Here is an 18,939-nt window from a genome sequence, read left to right on the forward strand (position 1 = left end):
CCCAACCCCCCACCATCCACCCAATGATTGTATTTTCTTTTATGTGGCAGTTCTTTTACAGAGAAAGAAAAAAAAGGGGGGGGGGAACCAAATCTTCCATATTTTGTGTGTAGCTTGTATATTACACATGGTCAGTAAGGTTGTATTTCTAACTCAGTGATATTTCTCAGCCCTTTGTGAAGATAATTTCTCAAGCTTTCTTTCTTAGACCCTCCCAATGGCAATGAATTTCCAGTTCATCTACATACCCCTTCCACTCTTCTCCATCATCTCCCAGCCTTCCACCTGCTTATTCTAATCTCAGTCTTCTTTCTGGTACATCAGTTTCAACTGAAGCTTTAGGCATCTCATTTCACCAAGCTCATAAAAGACCTAAACCCAGTTTTAGTGTAAGACCTGGGTTGAAATTTCAGCTTTCTCACGTCTTAAAGTCTTCTTCATCCATAAAATGGGTATAAGGGCACTGATTTCAATAAGTGAAAGAGTATATGTAAAACATAACATATATGCAGTTTCAAGAAGTCGAAGCTCCTTCTAGGCTTCCCAGGTGGCACTAGTGGTAAAGAACCTGCCTGCCAATGCAGGAGGTGCAGGTGACCCAGGTTTCATCCCTGTCAGGAGGATCCCCTGAAGGAGGGCATAGCAACCTACTCCATTATTCTTGTCCGGAGAATCCCAGGGACAGAGGAGCCCGACGGGCCACAGTCCATAGGGTTGCAAAGAGTTGGACATAACAGAAGCAACTTACCACAGAAGCTGCTTCTATTCATTCTGAAACTATTTTAAAAGTATACTTATTGAATATTTTTTAAAACGAAATCACCAACAGTTGGTGAAAGAAATTAATTCAATCCACAATGTCATTTCTTATATGCTTGATAGAAAATAGAATGATAAACCGTTCTAAAGCAGAAGAACTGTATAGATAGGTTTGATAAAGTCTTTCCTTATCTTCAAAAAGTTCTTTATCCTCTTCCTACCACCGCTCTTTCACCTACCCTGTTTATTATCAGCATCGGCTAGCGGGGTGTGTAGCAGGCTTAGAAAGTCTCCTGCTGGCATTCATAAATGTAAAAGACATAGAATGATGATTTGTGGGAGCGCCTTATTGATAGAAAACGACTTTAATTTTCAAAGTGAACCTTCTTCACTGGCTTTTGAAATCAGCCCGCATTTTTGTCTACATTTGCAGTGGAAAGGTACAAACTTGTGAGTGATGCCTCCAATTTTATGACTTCGTTTTTAACATTTCCTTCTCATTATTATTAGTATTACTACTCATTCAATAGGATTTTTCCATTTTAAAAAGGACCTTCTTTCTTTGAGCACCCAGAAGTGCCACGAGTATTCTTCAAGAACTGAAACAGATGTCTTTATATTTTTATTAGTGTGCTTCCCGGCAACCTACCATTTGCTTTATTGTTAGCTGTTTTAAATGTCAGCGATTATGCAGGGATTGATCTGTGAGACTGATTCTTCTCCAAAATCTAATTTTAACCTTTCAGAGTAGAGAAAAGAAAACTAACTGACCCACTTGAAGCTTTAAAAGAGAAATACTTGAGGCCTTCTCCAGGATTCTTATTTCACCCACAAGTAAGTATTTTGAATTTGAGACTTCAAGCTTGTAAACTAACTTGTTGATCCTGAAAAGCAGGTGCAATGAAATGAAAGAAATCTTGAGAACATTAGGATTTCCTATGACGCTGGTGTGGAAGAACACAGGAAATTCTAGCAGAATTAAAATCCAAACTTTTTAAAGAAAAAGTAGTCGATATATATATGTAAAAATAACATGGGTTCAGTGTTAAGTTATTCTCTATTAAGTACTTGCTGAGCTAAAGTGTATTTTGGAGTGAGCAAAATTCATTTAAGAAATTAAATATTGAAGTTGTCTTTCGTGTTTAAAAAATTTGCAATTGTAAGAAATGGATCACTGTGCAATTTGTCCCAAACTCATGAAGGTCATTCGTGTTCTTTTAGTGCTTAGATAAAAACAGGAAATGAGTCTACCTGACAAGTTGTTACCATAGAGGGTGAAGGAATTTATCTAGAGACCACTGGGCATTCCAGCAAAGTTCTGTAATTGCACAAGAATTCACCACAATACACAGAGCTATTTGCTGGATGGAGTTGTGTCCATTTATCAAAATACGTATAATTTCTCACTGCAAAGAAAGTACAGAGCAGTGCTATCTAATTGGTTCATCTTTATGTCCCCACGTTTTTGGTCATTAAAAAAAAAACTAGTTTACATATCAATTAAAGTGTGGAGAATTATACTGAAAGAAGGAATATATAAACATCTTGAATCTGGTTTCTTAATAATTTTTTTAAATTTACTCATTATTAAGGATACAAGCTCCTTATAGATAGTAAGCAAAACTTTTATGAAAATGTTTGACAACAGAGGTAACTGATTTGTTCTGTTCCAATATATTCAAACCAAAACTTATGCTTCTCTAATAAAATTGGTGGAAAATTCTATGCAACTTATCTTACAGAAAGCTATGAAACAAATTTAATCATCTTGGGATATGACTCTTTCCCCCACCCCTCACCCTCACCCTCTCTGCTCCTGCTTCTTTCTTCATTTTTAAAAGTACTTTCCCAAATTCTTGACAATAAAGTAGGAGAGCTGAAATACCATATTCTGGGTTGAGTGGCGAGATCTGTCATTGCTCAAAAATTCTGTTTTAACCTGAAACAATATATGATTTAGTATGAAAAGGGTTAGAAATATTCCAGTTAGTATTCATTTTGTGTAGAAAATTAAGGAATTTCTTAAATTAGTTTATGGAAAAGCAAGTCCTAAAACAGTATATGTTTATCAGGTACTTATTTTCCACATTTAGATTGATCTGAATTGCACTTGTTGGTCTCGTGGGCTAATAAACCTGAGCATAAAATGCATTTTTGTGTCAGATATACAAAAAGTGTATCTCTCTTGATAACTTTCTAATTAAATGCTTATAAAGATATTATAGTTATCCTTATAACTGTAATTAAATTTAATTTAATTACAGTTTTAATTATAATAAATCAATCTATTTTATATTCTAATTATCTTTAAAATCTAGTAACTAATCATTTCAGAATCAAGTGCTCTGGGTATGTAGTTTAAAGGAGGGAAAAAAAAAATGCCAGGATTCAGTGTCTTTGAGTGACTCAATCTACCTGGCTTTTGGTTTCCTTACTTATTAGATGAAGGAGTGGGTGTAAGGTCCCTATCTTCTCTGAAATTCAAAGATTTCTAGCTAGCTAAGGCAAATTTACTGGTTCAGAAAATGGGGAGTTTTGTCTAACATCTTTACATGTGCATGCAGCTGTTGTAAATGTAGTATATGCATATTTTTAATCAAATGATATAAGAAAATCTGCTATGTTTTAATATTCACAAAATTAATGAAGGATAGCAAAAGATGAGGCATGTGTATGGAGCTTGAGAGTATAGCAATAACCCGCTCAGATCACTGAAAATATACCTATGTGAGCACAGTGGCAGAGGGTGTCCTTCCCACACCTATTTATATTCCCACACCAGAATGTCATGTCTTGTTATACAGGACTAACTATTGCTGCATGTTGCTGGAAGAACAGTACCCAATAGTGATCAGTAAAATATTTAACACATCATATGTCATGAATACTGATCAATCTGAATGGGCTCCTGCCGTTGGGGAGCTGGGTCCTGGAAGCCCTTGCTGGCCAACTGTTCGTGCTTTGCTGCTGGCTGGCGGGCTGTCTGAAGGGTGTTTTGGGAGGAGGCCGGGGCAGCAGGAGGACATCAGGGTAGTTGGGGCAAAGGCTATTTATGAATGACGACAGAAATATTTCATTATTTTGATAACTAACCGTTGTGGCTGTTTTTGTGTGTAATGGCTGTATGTCACTTTAGGGCATAAAGAGTGTCACCTGAGAGATGTTCAGGGCCCTGAATTTTCGTCAAGCCTCCAGAGCAGTCTGTCCTTTCAGACTTTAGGCTTCCCTGATGGTTTAGCAGATCCACCTGCAATGCAGGAGACAAAGGAGACTCAGGTTCGATCCCTGGGTTGGGAACATCCCCTGGAGTAGGAAATTGAAACCCACTCCAGTATTCTTGCCTGGAAAATCCCATGGACAGAGGAGCCTGGTGGGCTACAGTCCGTGGAGCTGCAGAGTCAGACGTGACTGAGCACACACACGAGGACTGTTCTTTCAGAAACTCTGCCTCATATGTTCGGAAGTTTCAGCAGAACTTTTTTTTGTTCTTTCTAGTACTTTATCAATTCCATCACAGCCTCAAGATCCACCTTCCCACAAACAAATAAACAAACAAATGAAAACAAAGGGAAACTGCCTAGGATTTGGGGCCAGAAATAACTGCTTTAGAACAGGCTTTACTACTTATTAGCAGAAATGCTTCAAGTGTGAGCCATGTAGTTCATCTCTCTGAGCCTTCTGTATCAGTGTAATGCGTTTACCCCTTCCAGCCTTACTAGGGGCAGCTGAAAGGATCAGTGCTCACATACATGACATGTTTAGCACTGTGCTTGGCATGTGGAAGGATCTAGAGGTGGAAAAGCTCTCTTTATCATTGGATGCAGAAGTATTCTGTTTTGACTATGAAGGAGTACCCGTAAAATACCCTCCTGCCATCCCCTGAACCCAGTTTCTTTGGTAGAGATACATCAAGTATCTAGAAATACCTGGAAGGATGTTTGCTGTGTTTTTGGTGCTGTCTTGGACACCAAAGCATGCCACCAAAATGAAAGGACTTGCCTCCTCTGCACCCAGGGCTTGCCATCGTTTTGTAGGTAGATAAGTGCTCGGTTAAGACCATTCACAACTTCATTTTTCATTTAAAGTATTTTGGAGCAAATCACATGGTCCCTCTGGGGCTTCTATATCCTCATCTTCAGAATAAGAATAATGGTATTTATTTCAGGGTTATCTACCTCTATCTATTTCTTAGGGTTGTTATCATAATTAAAAGGAGACCACATGTTTTCCATGCTTTAGGGAAAACCTATAAAAGATAGATATGTAAATGCTTTGTAGTGGTATTCTCTGATTGTAAAAATTTTACTATTTCTGTATGTCTTTATATTCTGTCCTGCCTTGCCCCCACCGGCCCCTGCTTGCCTACCCTGTACATAGTTACTAATCAATGAAAGTTGGCACTCCACTCAGATGGTAAAGAATCTGCCTCCAATGCAGAAGACCAGCGTTTGATCCCTGGGTTGGAAGATCCCCAGGAGAAGGGAATGGCAACCCACTTCAGTATTCTTGCCTGGAAAATCCTAAGCACAGAGGAGCCTGGCAGGCTACAGTCCATGGGGTCGCAAAGAGTCGGACAAGACTGAGCAACTAACGCTTTGATTTTCACTTATCCAAATAAATTGGATATTTATTAAATTTTATTGGAAATAAATTATTAGGCTATTTTACTGCCTTTTAGAAGAAAATATGTATTTTTAAAATCCTTGACAAAAATACAGAAAACATATAGGAACATATACATCAGAATCAAAAGATAAATACTGGCTTTATCATTCTCAGGGTCTAAATTCCTCTCAGTTCAATTCTTAGAGAAGTACGTTTGCTCTGTCAGGCCACTAGAGCACTATTTCACTTTCTATTTTTCTCTTATAAATAAGTTAGTTTAACATAAGGCTGAAATAAGTAGTATAGGGTTTCTCTCTGACTATGTGCTTGAAAATTACATTTTGGAGTCTTAGATTATAATTTTGAAAAGAAGATGACAGCCACAGGAGGTGAGATGGAGGAAATGATATTACCCTGTGATCTTTGGAATGTCCATTTCATTGGGTACTTTGCATTTTGGGTACTTTGCATTCACATTGACAGCTCATTTGAATTGCCATAGAAATCACTTGGCAATTATACTAGTATAAAACTGGCGATAAATTATACCTTTGTTTGATTTTCCTATACTTTAAATATTATTTTTAGTTACTTATATATTTCAATTTCAGATGTTTGGCTTTGTGTTAATCCACAACGGAAACTCTATTTTACTTACATTTCTGTGCTTTATTCATTCTTTTTTTATTTTCTTCATTTTAAAGTGTCTTCACTTTCTTCATTTAAAGTGTCTACTTGTTACAGTATTCCAAAGAACTGGGAAAAAGACCGAGGTCTTTTCCCAAGTTCTCATGTGTATATTGATGTGAAAATCACGTAAGTCTTTTGCCCTTCGTCTTTCCTTTGCTTTCAACAAGTGTTTCTTGTGTTAGATTTCTTCTGTGGTAAACCTTTCATCCTTAAAAACTGTGTATATTCCTTATTGAAGATACTGTAACCTAAGAAAGCAAGATATATCCCCTTTAAACAAGTAACCTAAGAAAGCATGGTATATCCCCTTTAAACAAGCAACATGATGTTTTTAAAGCTATAACATTTGTGTTTCCTGGTAGAGCTTCTATTGGGTTAACCAAAAAGTTCATTCATATTTTTACATACGATCTTACAGAAAAACCTAATCAAACTTTTTGGCCAACCCAGTAATTCACTGACATTTTCACCCGTGAGTCTTGTCATAAATTGTCACAAATATCTAAACATTTGTAGTTCTTTTCATTAATATTCTTCGGAGTTCAGACTGCTGATGGTCCCATGTTAATAGAAACCAGTTTATTTCTAAGTACACTACCTTTCTGTTACTCAGAGATTCACATTTGAGTGAGTATTTATTTTCTTTGTCATTAATGCTATAAAAATATAAGAGACTAGATTTTTTTTGCAGGAAATTGCTTAAATTTTAGTTATTAAAGTAAAATTTAGGAATCTTGTTTTGCAGTCAGTAGAAACAAATGAAAAGGAAGTCATATATTTTGCTAAGATTTGGTAGTAAGTAGTATTTAGCTTTCTTGGGAAAAAGAACATTCTGGTTTATAACCTTGATTCTTAAAATTTAATTGAGGTAAATAAAGAAAACTCAGTGTTATAAAAATATTCATTACCAAGGCTTTTACTCAAGGTATAGTTATATGATAAGCAAATATTACTTAGTATAAATGTTAATTTCTCAAAGGATAGATTGCAATAAAGATACCTATACAGAAGTAATTTTTTTGTTTTTGTTTCAATTTTGCTCCCAGTTCCAACTGCCTGATCAGAGAACTTGGGTAAGTTTTCTATTTATATTTTTGACTAAAATAATGTAGCATTAAAAGGAAAACAACTAATATTATAAATTGCCATAGAGAGATCTCTGAGCCCTTTTCCTTTAATGATAGAGCTTTAGCAGATAGATTTTCATCTTTGTCAAGCTGCAAGATACTTTCAGTTTCAGTTGGACATTTAGTGTCTATAAATTGTTTACAGAAAGTTTATTCTCTAAATCTAACCCATTCCATAGTAATTGTACCTTGATGTAGAACTCTTTCTGAGTACTTGGGAGCATCTGTTAATAGGGATTTCAAGATGGATCACTAAGTGGAAACAATAATTATTTGGGGGAGCCTGTACCAGCATGTTAAAGATGTTTATGATAAAGCCTTAAAAAAGGATAAAACCTGAACTTATATGTAGACCCTAGTTGACATTGTAATTCACATCCCATATAACCCAGGGCAGAACTTGGTTCTGGCTGTGTGGATTCACAATACTAAATGTTTAAAAATCTTTATCTATCTAAAGAATATATCTTTTAGCGTTGGGGCCCACTTCTTCAGGCTTCCTGGTGGCTCAGCAGTATAAAATCTGCCTGCCAGTGCAGGAGACGTGGGTTCGATCCCTGAGTCTGGACGATCCCCTGGAAAAGGAAGTGGCAACTCACTCCAAAATATTCCTGCCTGGGAAATCCCATGGACAGAGGAACCTGGTGGGCTATAGTCCATGGTGTCTCAAAGAGTCAGACATGACTTAGTGACTCAACAACACCAACAACCCGCTTCCTCAACTTTCTTTTTAAATTGTTAAAAATTTTTATTGGAGTACAGTTGATTTATAGTCTTGTTAGTTTCAGGCGTCCAGCATAGTGAATCAGATATACATACATATATATCCACTCTTTGTTTTTAGATTATTTTCTCATATAGGCCCTTATAGAGTGTTTAGAGTTCCTTGTGCTATACAATAGGTTCTTATTAATTATTTATTTTATATAGTAGTATGTATATGTCAATCCCAATTTCCCTATTTATCCTTCCCCTCAACTTTCAATTAATATTTCCAGATACAGTAAGTTGACATCACTAGGAGACAGCTTTACTATTTATTTATGTTTCACCCCTAAATAAACCTTGAGACAATGAAAATGTATATAAATAGCATGTATTACAAAATTTCCTCTAAGTGTATATATTTTTACTCTTTTATTCTCCTCTTCCCTCAGAATTATACTGATTTTAAAGTATGGATGAAATCTTGAAAAGTAGTTCAATTTTTCCTTAGTCACCATAACATTACATATAAATTATTTTAAATTAGAACACTTTGGCACTTACCTATTTCCTCTATCTGATGTTAGTTTTCCTTTACCAGAAATTCTTCCATTTATTCCTTCTGTGGAATATGTGAGGAATTGTGGATTTTTCTCATCCTATCAACTTTTAAGGTTTAAGTTCACTTATTTCCACAGTATAAGAGCAAAGAGACAAGAGGCTTCCTTGTTAGGCAAAATTGTGTAGTAGACAGCATTGTTCTTTGGTTATCCTGTCTTATTATTTCTAGTGTTTTTCGGTCTTCCTTCCCTGGCAAGGGTTTGTCTTCAATATCGTGCCGCATTGTCTTCGTTCTTTCTAATGCTGACTTTTACTTGATGGTAGCTTTGCTGCTAGCTGCTTCGAGAATAAGGTGTTGTCTCCTGTACAAATGGCCCGTGCTGCTACAACTTACAAAGACAGTTCAGATTTTAAGTTAAATGCCTTTTCCTGATAATGCAATGGTATAGCAACTGCCATGACAATGCTTTGGAAACACTCCCACTCTTTAAATCACAGATTTTGCAGAGCAGTAATTTATATTTTTATTATAAAATGGATATTAGTGGAAAGTATTAAATATTAAATTTTATAATTTTTAGTGGTTGAAAGCTATAATTTTATAATCATGACTGCAGAATATGATACATGGAATGAGACAACCATAAAATATGGATACTTATTTCTCCCCCAAATGGCCATGATTTTAAGATTTCCCAAGATTATCAAGTGAATAAATATAGAAAACTACCAAATCTACAAACTTTCCCATCATAAGTTATTTATGAAAAGTTAGTTGTTTTATGATAAAGGCATGTGTACTCTAATTTGTGAAACATTAGGTCACATAATTCATGGTGCCATTGGACATATCATTTTGTATAATCAGATTGTCACTTTAATAGTTTTAATGAGAAACTTCTTTATGTCATCAATTATTGGCTGCCTGATAAAAAAATGTTAAGCTAAGTGCTTCGGACCCAGTTGATGTTATCTTGCCTGCTGAAATGTTTTTACAAAAATGAACTATTTGACAAGGGAGATAGTTACATTTTTGGTAGAAGCTAGGGAATTGTGTCTAAATACTAGTTTGCGTCAGTTTAAAGTTAATAGCCTCTTGGGAACTGAAAGGGGGGGAAATGACTTCCTTTTCCAGACATCTGGCTGCAGATACCATCAACAACTATAATATATGTAAATAAAAATCACTGTTCTATAGGGAAAAAAACCTGTCATTTACTGATTGGAGATTAGTCAATGACATTGATAGGATATAGGGCAATATCTTTCTAAAAATATGATCCGATTTTTGCCTCCCTTTTTCCCATTATTTTCAGCAAATTTCCTGTTCATTGTAGTACATGTTGTCCCCTTCATTTTTATTTTCATAATTGAAAAGTAATTGTAGCTAAATTGTTTCATTTATCTCAATTCATCCTGATTTTTTAAAATACCAAGTCAGACTTTAAAGTGAATGTCAAAACTTACTACATCTACAAAATGAATGTTTTTCCAAGAGGAGTACCATGTAAGTCAGTCTAGATAGCTAGAGGAAGTTGAGGTTTTGACCAATACCCTAGATAAAGCTCTTCTTAATCCCAAGATATGGAGTAGGGCTGATTGTTGATCACAGAATGGGTAAACTACCCCAACTAGCAGATGCCTAAGTCACTTATTCTTTTTTAAATTAATTTTATTGGAGTATAGTTGACTTACAATGTTGTGTTAGTTTCAGGTGTATAGCAAAGTGAATCAGTTATACATATACATGTATCTACTCTTTTTCAGATTCTTTTCCCATATAGGTTATTAAAGAGTATTGAGTAGAGTTCCTTGTGCTATATAGTAGGTTTGTATTACTTATATCTTTTATACATAGTAGTGTGTATTTGTCCAAGTTACTTCTATCTGTCCTGATGGATAAATTTATTTTTTTCAGCTGATGTTAAGTACATGAGAGCTAATGTTAGGAAGATGAAAGAGAGGATTCAGTGATGGCTTTTATGTTGCTTTGGTGGTTACTAACTGGAAAGAAAGTGGGTGGGTGTGTGTCTTCATGTGTGGTGTTAACAGTTACCCTCAGCTCACTTCCCATCTTTCTCCTCTGCTTCTTCCCCACTCCAATTTAATCTTCTTTTCATTTGACACCAGAAGCCAGAGGTGGAGGTGGCTTGTAGAGGAGGCACCTGAGTAACCACTATTCTTTTTCTTGTTATCCTTAAGAATACTGTTACTTAGTCAAGTCCATAATATATTTTTTTTTATTTCTTGATGCTTTCCCAAGTTGAAACAGTTTGAGGTAAAGTAATCACAGTGATCTTTCTTCAAAAGGAGCTATTAGTAGCTCCTAAAGCAAGACACATTTCTCAACAGCCAATTGCTGTTAAATAACTTGAAGGACTTACAGTTTATATGTGCTCGAGATAAAAGCCGAGAATAATAGCAGTCATGAGTAAGCTATTTTCCATATAAAAGGAAAGTGTTTCTGAAAGATGTATTGCCACAGGAATCTGTGTGTCAGCAGGGCGGACACTCAAATGATTTAAAACCACTAGATAATGAAACTTTACTCAAATATTAAATGTACATAAATAAAACATTTATAATCATCACCCTCGCACTTACTATTCTTCCCCATAAATGTATGCGATCATGACCCTTACCCTTGCTTGTTACTGTTAATCAGCTTGAAGGCCAGAGGTCATTTCTCACTCAGACAATTTATTCCATGGAGGGTGGATTATCAAAATGATTTTCTGAGAAGAACAATTAGAAGGAATAAATGCAAATAAAATAGTATCATAAAATATTTCTAGATTGATTTTTAATAAATAAAATCCAAAGTAATATGAAAATGCTAATGCTCTGGCTAGAGGGGAATAATGACCATATTCTGTAGGGACAGAGTTTCCGCCAACCTCTCTGAGCAGCATCATCATTCCATATCTCTGCCCTGTGATCAGTATGTGTCAGAATCCTTCATAGTGACAAATGTGCTGTCCACTTGCATCTGTGGAGAATGTTTTAGCAGCTGAGTGATTATGAATCAAACCTCTGAGCTTACAGCCCCTACCGCCTCCCAATGCATTCACATTTGTCGTCTGACAAGTAAATGTATCTTGACTTTCCTCTGAGAATTTTTTTGCACCGTGTTTGATGAAAGACATTTGGCAAATTGGCAGTGGTACCCTGTACGTTGCAATTTGTAGCTTGCATTAGGAGTCCGGGCATGAAATGAGAGGGCAGACTCCAGGATAAAGGGAAAAGAAAGAAAGCTAACTACAATATGAATAGTCATTTGAAAAATTAAGCATACAATATTCCCTTTGTAAGAAGGGAATCATGTTTAGGCCATTCACTTAAGATTTTGCTCTAGTTTTAGAAGTCAGTAGTATTCTGTCCAGCCATGTGTCCGTGCAATATAAATTTTATTAATTATCCTTTTGAGTACAAATTGTTGCCTTTTATTTTTAACCTGAGCTCAAAATAAATTAGGCCTCCAACTCTGTCTTGCCATCTTATCAGCAGAAGTATCATTTTCTTGAATTGATCAGTTGCTTGAATGTACAGTTTTTACCATTTTTAATCCTTGCATGAAGTCTTCTGGTCTACTGCCCTAGCCTTTGGAGAAACATACAGAGTGCATACAAAATAGAAACACCTTTTAAATGGCTCTCTGAGTTCTCCAGTGGCAGAGTGCCCTGAGAACCAAATAAACAATGGATGAGTTGATTTTACAAGATGGCCTGGGAGTTTGCTTTTTCTACTTACAAATTCAGTAGTAAGCAGCTTCCAAATAAAATGTGAGCATGGAAGAAACATTTTAGGAGGCTTGAAAGAAAGGAGAGTCTATCTAACTATAGACAGTAAGAATCAAGCTAACTTTGAAAGTAAATACCACCTTCTGATTATGACTCTGTCAAATATGTGTGCAGATAGACAAAAAGTTGGAGATTATAAGCACAATAAATTAGGTTATTTGAGGAGAAGAACTAGGCAGGATACTTTTTCTATGATAGTACTGCCCCTAGAGTGTGGTCATGCCAATGTAATAGGAAGTTACGATAATATATCATGAAGTGTCATTTCAACTCAATCCTTTTTCAGGACAAACTAATATTTTACCAAAATTCTTTGTGTGTGATCCCACTTAAAAATCTAGTATATTGATATTAATTTAACATAAAGTACATCTTACACACTTAATTTTTTCTTTCTGCATTACATACATTTGGCTACAGCAGCCAACTTTGGAACACCTGCTGTTTTTCATGCTTTTAGTTTTTCTCATGGGACTTCCTAGTTCCTATGGTTTTTATTACTTAGGCAAGGCATACAGAATCTTTTCCTATAATTTCCAGTTTACTATTTTTTACTGTATATTTTAGTTGGTCAGCTTGCAGGCCAAGAAGATGGTGGACTCATGTCCCAAAGAACCATCTTGCCAGATTTAGAATTCAGACTTCTTTTGTTCTAAAAGGGGAGGGGTAGAGTCAAACATCTCCTGGTTCTGGTCAGCCTCCGGAGAGGATGTGTTAATTTCTTCCTTCCTGCAGTCTTTCACAGGTGGGCCTAGTGAATAGCATGATACTAATGCTGTCTCTTAATTTAATAAAATCTGTAACTTGGTTTTGTTATCTCACGTATCTCATTGCTCTATTGTATATCAAATTATTGCAAAGTGATCTGATGAAGGTTTTATGGAAAAGTTCATGTGACATTGTGTACACTTGGTTCTACCTTTATTATCTTTAAAGTCAATGAATTCTCTCATTTGTTTAATATTGGGACACTATAATCTCTTTCTACAGCCCCTGCATTCAGGAGATTTGATGCTTCCCTTTTATTAATAATGATTTCTTAGTTTGCTAGAGATGATTGCAGCAGAAAAGATCTCTGCCCTGTTCTTCATGGTCTTATGCTTTTGCCTTTCAGATGTCGGCTATTGAAAACATGGCAGAGAAGTTGGAGAGCTTCAGTGCCCTGAAACCAGAGGCCAGTGAACTTCTACAGTCGGTTCCCTCCATGTTCAACTTCAGAGCTCCTCCCAACGCCCTGCCAGAGAACCTCCTGCGGAAAGGAAAGGAACGCTATACCTGCAGGTAACTGCAAAGTTAATCATGATTGGCTTCCCAAAAATCTCCCCTCTGATTTCAAAAGGCCATGCTGTTTGTTTTGGAAATTATTCTTGATTGGATGATTAATAGCAACCATGATAGATTTCAAGCACTTTAACGTACTCTTTATTTAGTAAGATATAAAAATAGTGGTTTAAAAGATTATTATTAAATGAAAATTTTAACACAGGCCTTTTGGTTGTGATAAATGAGATTGGAAATGGTCCAAATTCTATCTGTTTCACTTTGATATTTATGAATTTTCTTTCACAGTTAATTATTTTCATCCAAAGGTATAATACTACTGTCCTCAAGCATACATTTATTAATTGTCATGGTATTTAAGAATAAGGCTCTTAATGAAGGACAAATAAGGTCAATAAGTGAGAAAACTAGTTAATAAGTGCCTTCTTACTCATCAGTAGTATAGTAAAGCTTTTATTTGTTTCTGTTTTCTTTTTTAAAAATAAATCATGCTTATCATTTCTGAATTGTCTCAGAAATTTGTGGCATCTGACTCAGGCATATCAATTTATCTGCTATTTGGAAAATGTGTTCCTTTCTTTCCAGAAAAGCTTTTACAGGAACATACCTTGATGGATGAGGTCTTAGAATCTTGTCTGATCTGATACCACTCAATGTACAGAGTTGTCACTATGGCTAACATGTAAAATGAGTTAAAACATTTGAATCTGTTTATATCAACCCAGAACCAAAGACTCCTGTCATTTTTTTTATCTCCATGTCTGGTTTAGTTTTTCAAATGTTAAGATACAGAGTTAATAAAAGAGGTACATGGAGGGGGTCATCAAAACTCAAGTCTATTTTCATAAACTGCTTGCTTACGCATGAGCAAATTCAACCGGACTGGGTCTCATAAGGCAGCCTTTATTTATAGAGTTATTTATATCTGTAGAATGACTTTGTTGCAAATTTTAAATAACAAAGACATGCAAGATTAATTAAGTCAGAAATAAGCTTCTGGCTTCTAAGCAGCTTGAGTGAAATATAGGCAATTGTGCTAACTTTTCTCTTGTAAATATCTTTTCATAACAGATACTGTGGTAAGATTTTTCCAAGATCTGCGAACCTAACACGGCACTTGAGAACCCACACAGGAGAACAGCCTTATAGGTTTGACAATGATTTTTACTAAATATCTTGATAACTGTTGCAGTAAATTGGACTTATTGCCACAATTTTAAAAGAGCTACTTTTGTTCATGTCTGAGCATATGTCTGTTCAATTTTGGTTCAAAGAAGAATTAACTAATGGCTGGGATTAAAATTTAGAAGAGTCCTACTAATTTCTTGAATCGTCTTCTTATGTCTCAATTTAAAAGTTCTAGCAGTGTCTAGAATAGAAGAAGCTTTTAAGAACTGTTAGTCATTTTTAAAATTAAGTGTTCTCTCTCCTCAATGATTCATGCTATTTTAATTGACAATAATCATAACCTTGTAGTCTCCCTTTTCCAAGCCTTAAATCTCTGCTAAGAGTTAACAACCCAGATATATCTTAGTTTTCCCAATACAGCTAAGTCAATGTCTACAAGTCTTGATAGGATGTTTAAAGAATAAATTTTACCTTGAGAGGAGGAAGAAAAGGAGTAGAACAGATAAAATAGAACATATTATAAGAAGGGAGCAGTTCCATCAATAATTTCTCAAGTGCTTCTTAGCCTATTCTCTTAAGTGTCAAAATCAGCCATATGACACAGGGAACTATGTTTAGTTTTAATATTATTCTTTACAAATGAATGATCATAATCACCATCTCCCTTCCAGTTTTAAAATATCATCTGTGTTGTTCAGTGTGGAATGCCTTGCACACAGTATCAGATAACTCATGAATATTTCTTCAAAGAATGAATGTTAGTTATTTTAAGTAATACTGTAATTTTATTTTACTTTGAAATTCTTATGGGTTGCATATGTATAAAATTATTTTTATCTGAATGTTTACTTTTTTCATTAAAATAAATAATTTATCAGCTTTCAAATACTTGTTTATATACAAGGATAAGAAAGTGGGAAGACCAATGTTCATTTGAAGATAGTTGGAACTTTAGGAGAAAACTAAAGAGACTTAAATTCAGATAATAATAAAGTATTTTCTTAAATCCTTTGCTTTCCTACATGTTCTGTAAATTACAAATCATAAGTAATATTTCCACTTTGTATGTGATAGATTGCATTGGCTATAATAGGTCTCAGAGAGATATAAATGTGGGAAGTGTTAGATGATTTCCCTTTTTGAGAAAATCTCATATCCAAGGAATTCTGCTTAAATGGAAGGAAAGATTTCCACACTTATATTTTGTTATGGCCAAGGGTCTGGTATGCAGCTATGATATCATGCTCATTTTTCTCTTTTTTTGTACCTGAATTCAGTGGATTTATTCTGCCCCATAAATAGTGCTATTATTGTATATGTATTTTTAAAAACTCAAACCAGAATTTTTCATAGCTGAGGATCTTAAACAATTATTTGTTCAGCTCCTCTATTTCACGAGTGAAAAAATTCAGATCCACATATGCTATCTGCCTTCTGTAACTGTTGTCCCCTAGTTGCTAAGTTGTGTCTGACTCTTTGTGAACGCATGGATTGTTGCCCACCAGGCTCTTCTGTCCATGGGATTTCCCAGGCAAGAATACTGGAGTGGGTTACCATTTCCTTCTCCAGGGGATCTTCCTGACCCAGGGAACAAACCTGTGTCTCTTGCATTCTATAAAATCTGATTTAATAGACCCCAAATTAAAACACAAATCTAGAACTCTGGGTTTTTATCTCATACCATGATCTCAAAGGCTCCCACACCCCCTGTGTTTACCAGGATGGCTTAATCATGTACAGCTCATCAGTGTGTTATATACTTCTTAGAATTTCTGAAACTTAGGATCTGATTTGAGGGTTTCTTAACCACTCACTCACTGGTGGCTCAGACTGTAAAGAATCCACCTGCAATACGGGATACCTGGGTTCAATCCCTGCGTTGGGAAGTTCCCCTGGAGAAGGGAATGGCTGCCTACTCCAGTATTCTGGCCTGGAGAATTCCATGGACAGAGGCTACAGTCCATGGGGTTGCAAAGGGTGGGACATGACTGATCAACTTTCACTTCACTAAATACCTACTAATTTACTGAAGTAGAATGGAATGATTATTATTTAGGAGCACTCAAACTTTTGGTCAAGATGTTGACAGAGGAAAGATAGAAAATAACAAATGCTTTTTGGTTAGAACTTCCTTATTGACTGAGTTTATTCATGTTAAAGTCGATGCTATGTATTAGATTTAAAGCTTCTATGCATGCAAACAGTTTGAAGCATGTCAAAGACAAAATATTCCTAAAAAAAAAAAAAAATTTCTTCCTTGATTTCTGTAGAAATTATAAAGTGAAAATTATTCTAAAAAGTTTAATGAGAGTTTAAGTTTTTTCTATCAGTGTTTTTTAGATTATTCTGCTTAGGGCAACACAATTGGCCTCATTGTACCATGGTTCTCATTGCAGTGAACCTTGGAAATTCAAAGAAGGCCCATATATATATTTTTTCAAAATCAGAGGCTTAATTATCAATGTGGGATCTTATCCATTTTTAAATTAATACTATTAATTTAAATTTGATGGACCTCATGATGCCAGAACAGTTTTTAGGGGGAAATTAAATCAGCCCTTGAGATGGTTTACTGATACTATGCCAAAGTAACTAGTTTAACAAATTTATGTTCCCCACTGGACTAACTAGATTTCTGGCATCATGTGGAGACAGCCGTAGAAAACTTTCAGTGGAACAGGGTACTTTCTCATGTTGAGCCCTCGAACTGGTGTATCTGCTTTCAGAAGTGGGAGAAGAAGTGCCCTTCACACATGGGCGAATGAGTTAAGGATTTTTTGGTTGCTAAGTTAGAAATTTTCACTTAAAAGTCATCTAAAGAAAGGTGATTTTTCCTTTTAGGCAACACACACACAAAAAAATCATATAAACAGCTAGCACAATCTTTCCTTTAAAAGGCCAGAGGGAAAAATTTTGTCAATTACCACTTTTCTTCCTTACCATAAGAGCTGGTGGGAAGTGGGGTGGGATGATGAATTACTTTTTTATTTTGTGACTAAAGGAGAACTTTCTGATTTTTGATCATAAATATCATGGAAGGCAGAAACAATTAGTCAGTCGATAGTATGTGCTCTCTTGAGAAAAACTTGAAGCATGGTTTAGAAAAATAGAAATGGAAAACTTGGAGATATTAAGAATATTGTGGGGGGATGGGTCAACAAAGACCTTGTGCTTTTATTCAAAAAGGAGAATTTAGCACCCTTTCTTTTGTAAAGATTTAAAGGTTAACACACAAAAAAATAAAAAATAAAAAAATAAAGGTTAACACAGTAAAGGCTTTGTGGGCTCCTAATCACTACAGATTATGAAAATCAGTATCTTTGCTATCAGACTAAACTGTTCACAATTCCTCAGTTTTAAAAGTTTGGAAACTTTATTGCTATTTTGCAGAAGATAACAGAATTTCCTTTAGGATTAGCAATTGAGAAAGTGAGTTTACTAAGAAATTATTTAATCAGGCTCTGAAGTTTTGAATTTAAAAAAATGATCTTTTTACTTTACTTAAAGAATACTTGAATCTGTTTCCTGTTTGTTTACAGAAAATTTAATTGTTCTAAGTGGAAGATAAAACTGCTACCGTTTCTTAATGTCTTTAATTTTGTCAGTTTTGCTTGAAATACTAGAACTGATTACCTGGGTAAACTTGTGAGCAATCAAATTATCAGTATTTTATTATGATTTTTCACAAAGTCATAAAAATTTTTGATGCAATCAAAGTCATATACCAGAATTGAAATCTTGGCAATGTGGATAGTAATCTTTGCTGCTGTGTTGTTTTATGGGTGATAATTTTGGAGATCTGGTTTGCTTGTCTTGAGAAATTTCTTTTGATTTGCTTGCAAATATTTGCTCTGTGTTTGCTTTTCAGATGCAAGTACTGTGACAGGTCCTTCAGCATATCTTCTAACCTGCAGCGGCATGTTCGCAACATCCACAATAAAGAGAAGCCCTTTAAGTGTCACTTATGTGATAGGTGTTTTGGTCAACAAACCAACTTAGACAGACACCTCAAGAAGCACGAGAATGGGAACATGTCTGGTAGGTCATTGACTGTCTTCTGAGGAGGAGATGCTTGGCTTATTCTTCTTATTTTAAAAGACAGTTGTGATCGCTCATCTCTCATTCCCCTTTGACACAAGAATCAGATCCTATTGTGAAAATTTGTAGCACTTTTCCCTTGCGATTTTTGAATGAAGTGAACTGTTGAATAATACACAACTCAGAGCTTTATTTGGACTGTTTTATTTTCTGGATGTGTCTCAATGGGCAATCTCGAGCACATA

At 35.3% G+C, this 18,939-nt stretch overlaps 1 protein-coding gene across 12 annotated transcripts in view; it reads left to right on the forward strand.

Annotated features, from left to right (window-relative positions):
• The window catches only part of MECOM (MDS1 and EVI1 complex locus), a 607,963-nt gene that overhangs the window by 575,873 nt on the left and 13,151 nt on the right, over nt 1–18,939 (forward strand). For 8 of the 12 annotated variants that reach the window (XM_043473798.1, XM_043473791.1, XM_043473792.1 and 5 more), the window contains 5 exons: nt 1,506–1,593; nt 7,101–7,127; nt 13,362–13,528; nt 14,600–14,677; nt 18,525–18,694. In XM_043473798.1, coding sequence (XP_043329733.1) covers nt 1,506–1,593; nt 7,101–7,127; nt 13,362–13,528; nt 14,600–14,677; nt 18,525–18,694 — 530 coding nt within the window. The remainder of the gene's footprint in view (nt 1–1,505; nt 1,594–7,100; nt 7,128–13,361; nt 13,529–14,599; nt 14,678–18,524; nt 18,695–18,939) is intronic. The other 4 variants (XM_043473793.1, XM_043473794.1, XM_043473803.1 and 1 more) reach the window with 1 other exon arrangement.

Source organism: Cervus canadensis, chromosome 7 (assembly GCF_019320065.1).
Source record: "Cervus canadensis isolate Bull #8, Minnesota chromosome 7, ASM1932006v1, whole genome shotgun sequence".
Classification (NCBI taxonomy): Eukaryota; Metazoa; Chordata; class Mammalia; order Artiodactyla; family Cervidae; genus Cervus; species Cervus canadensis.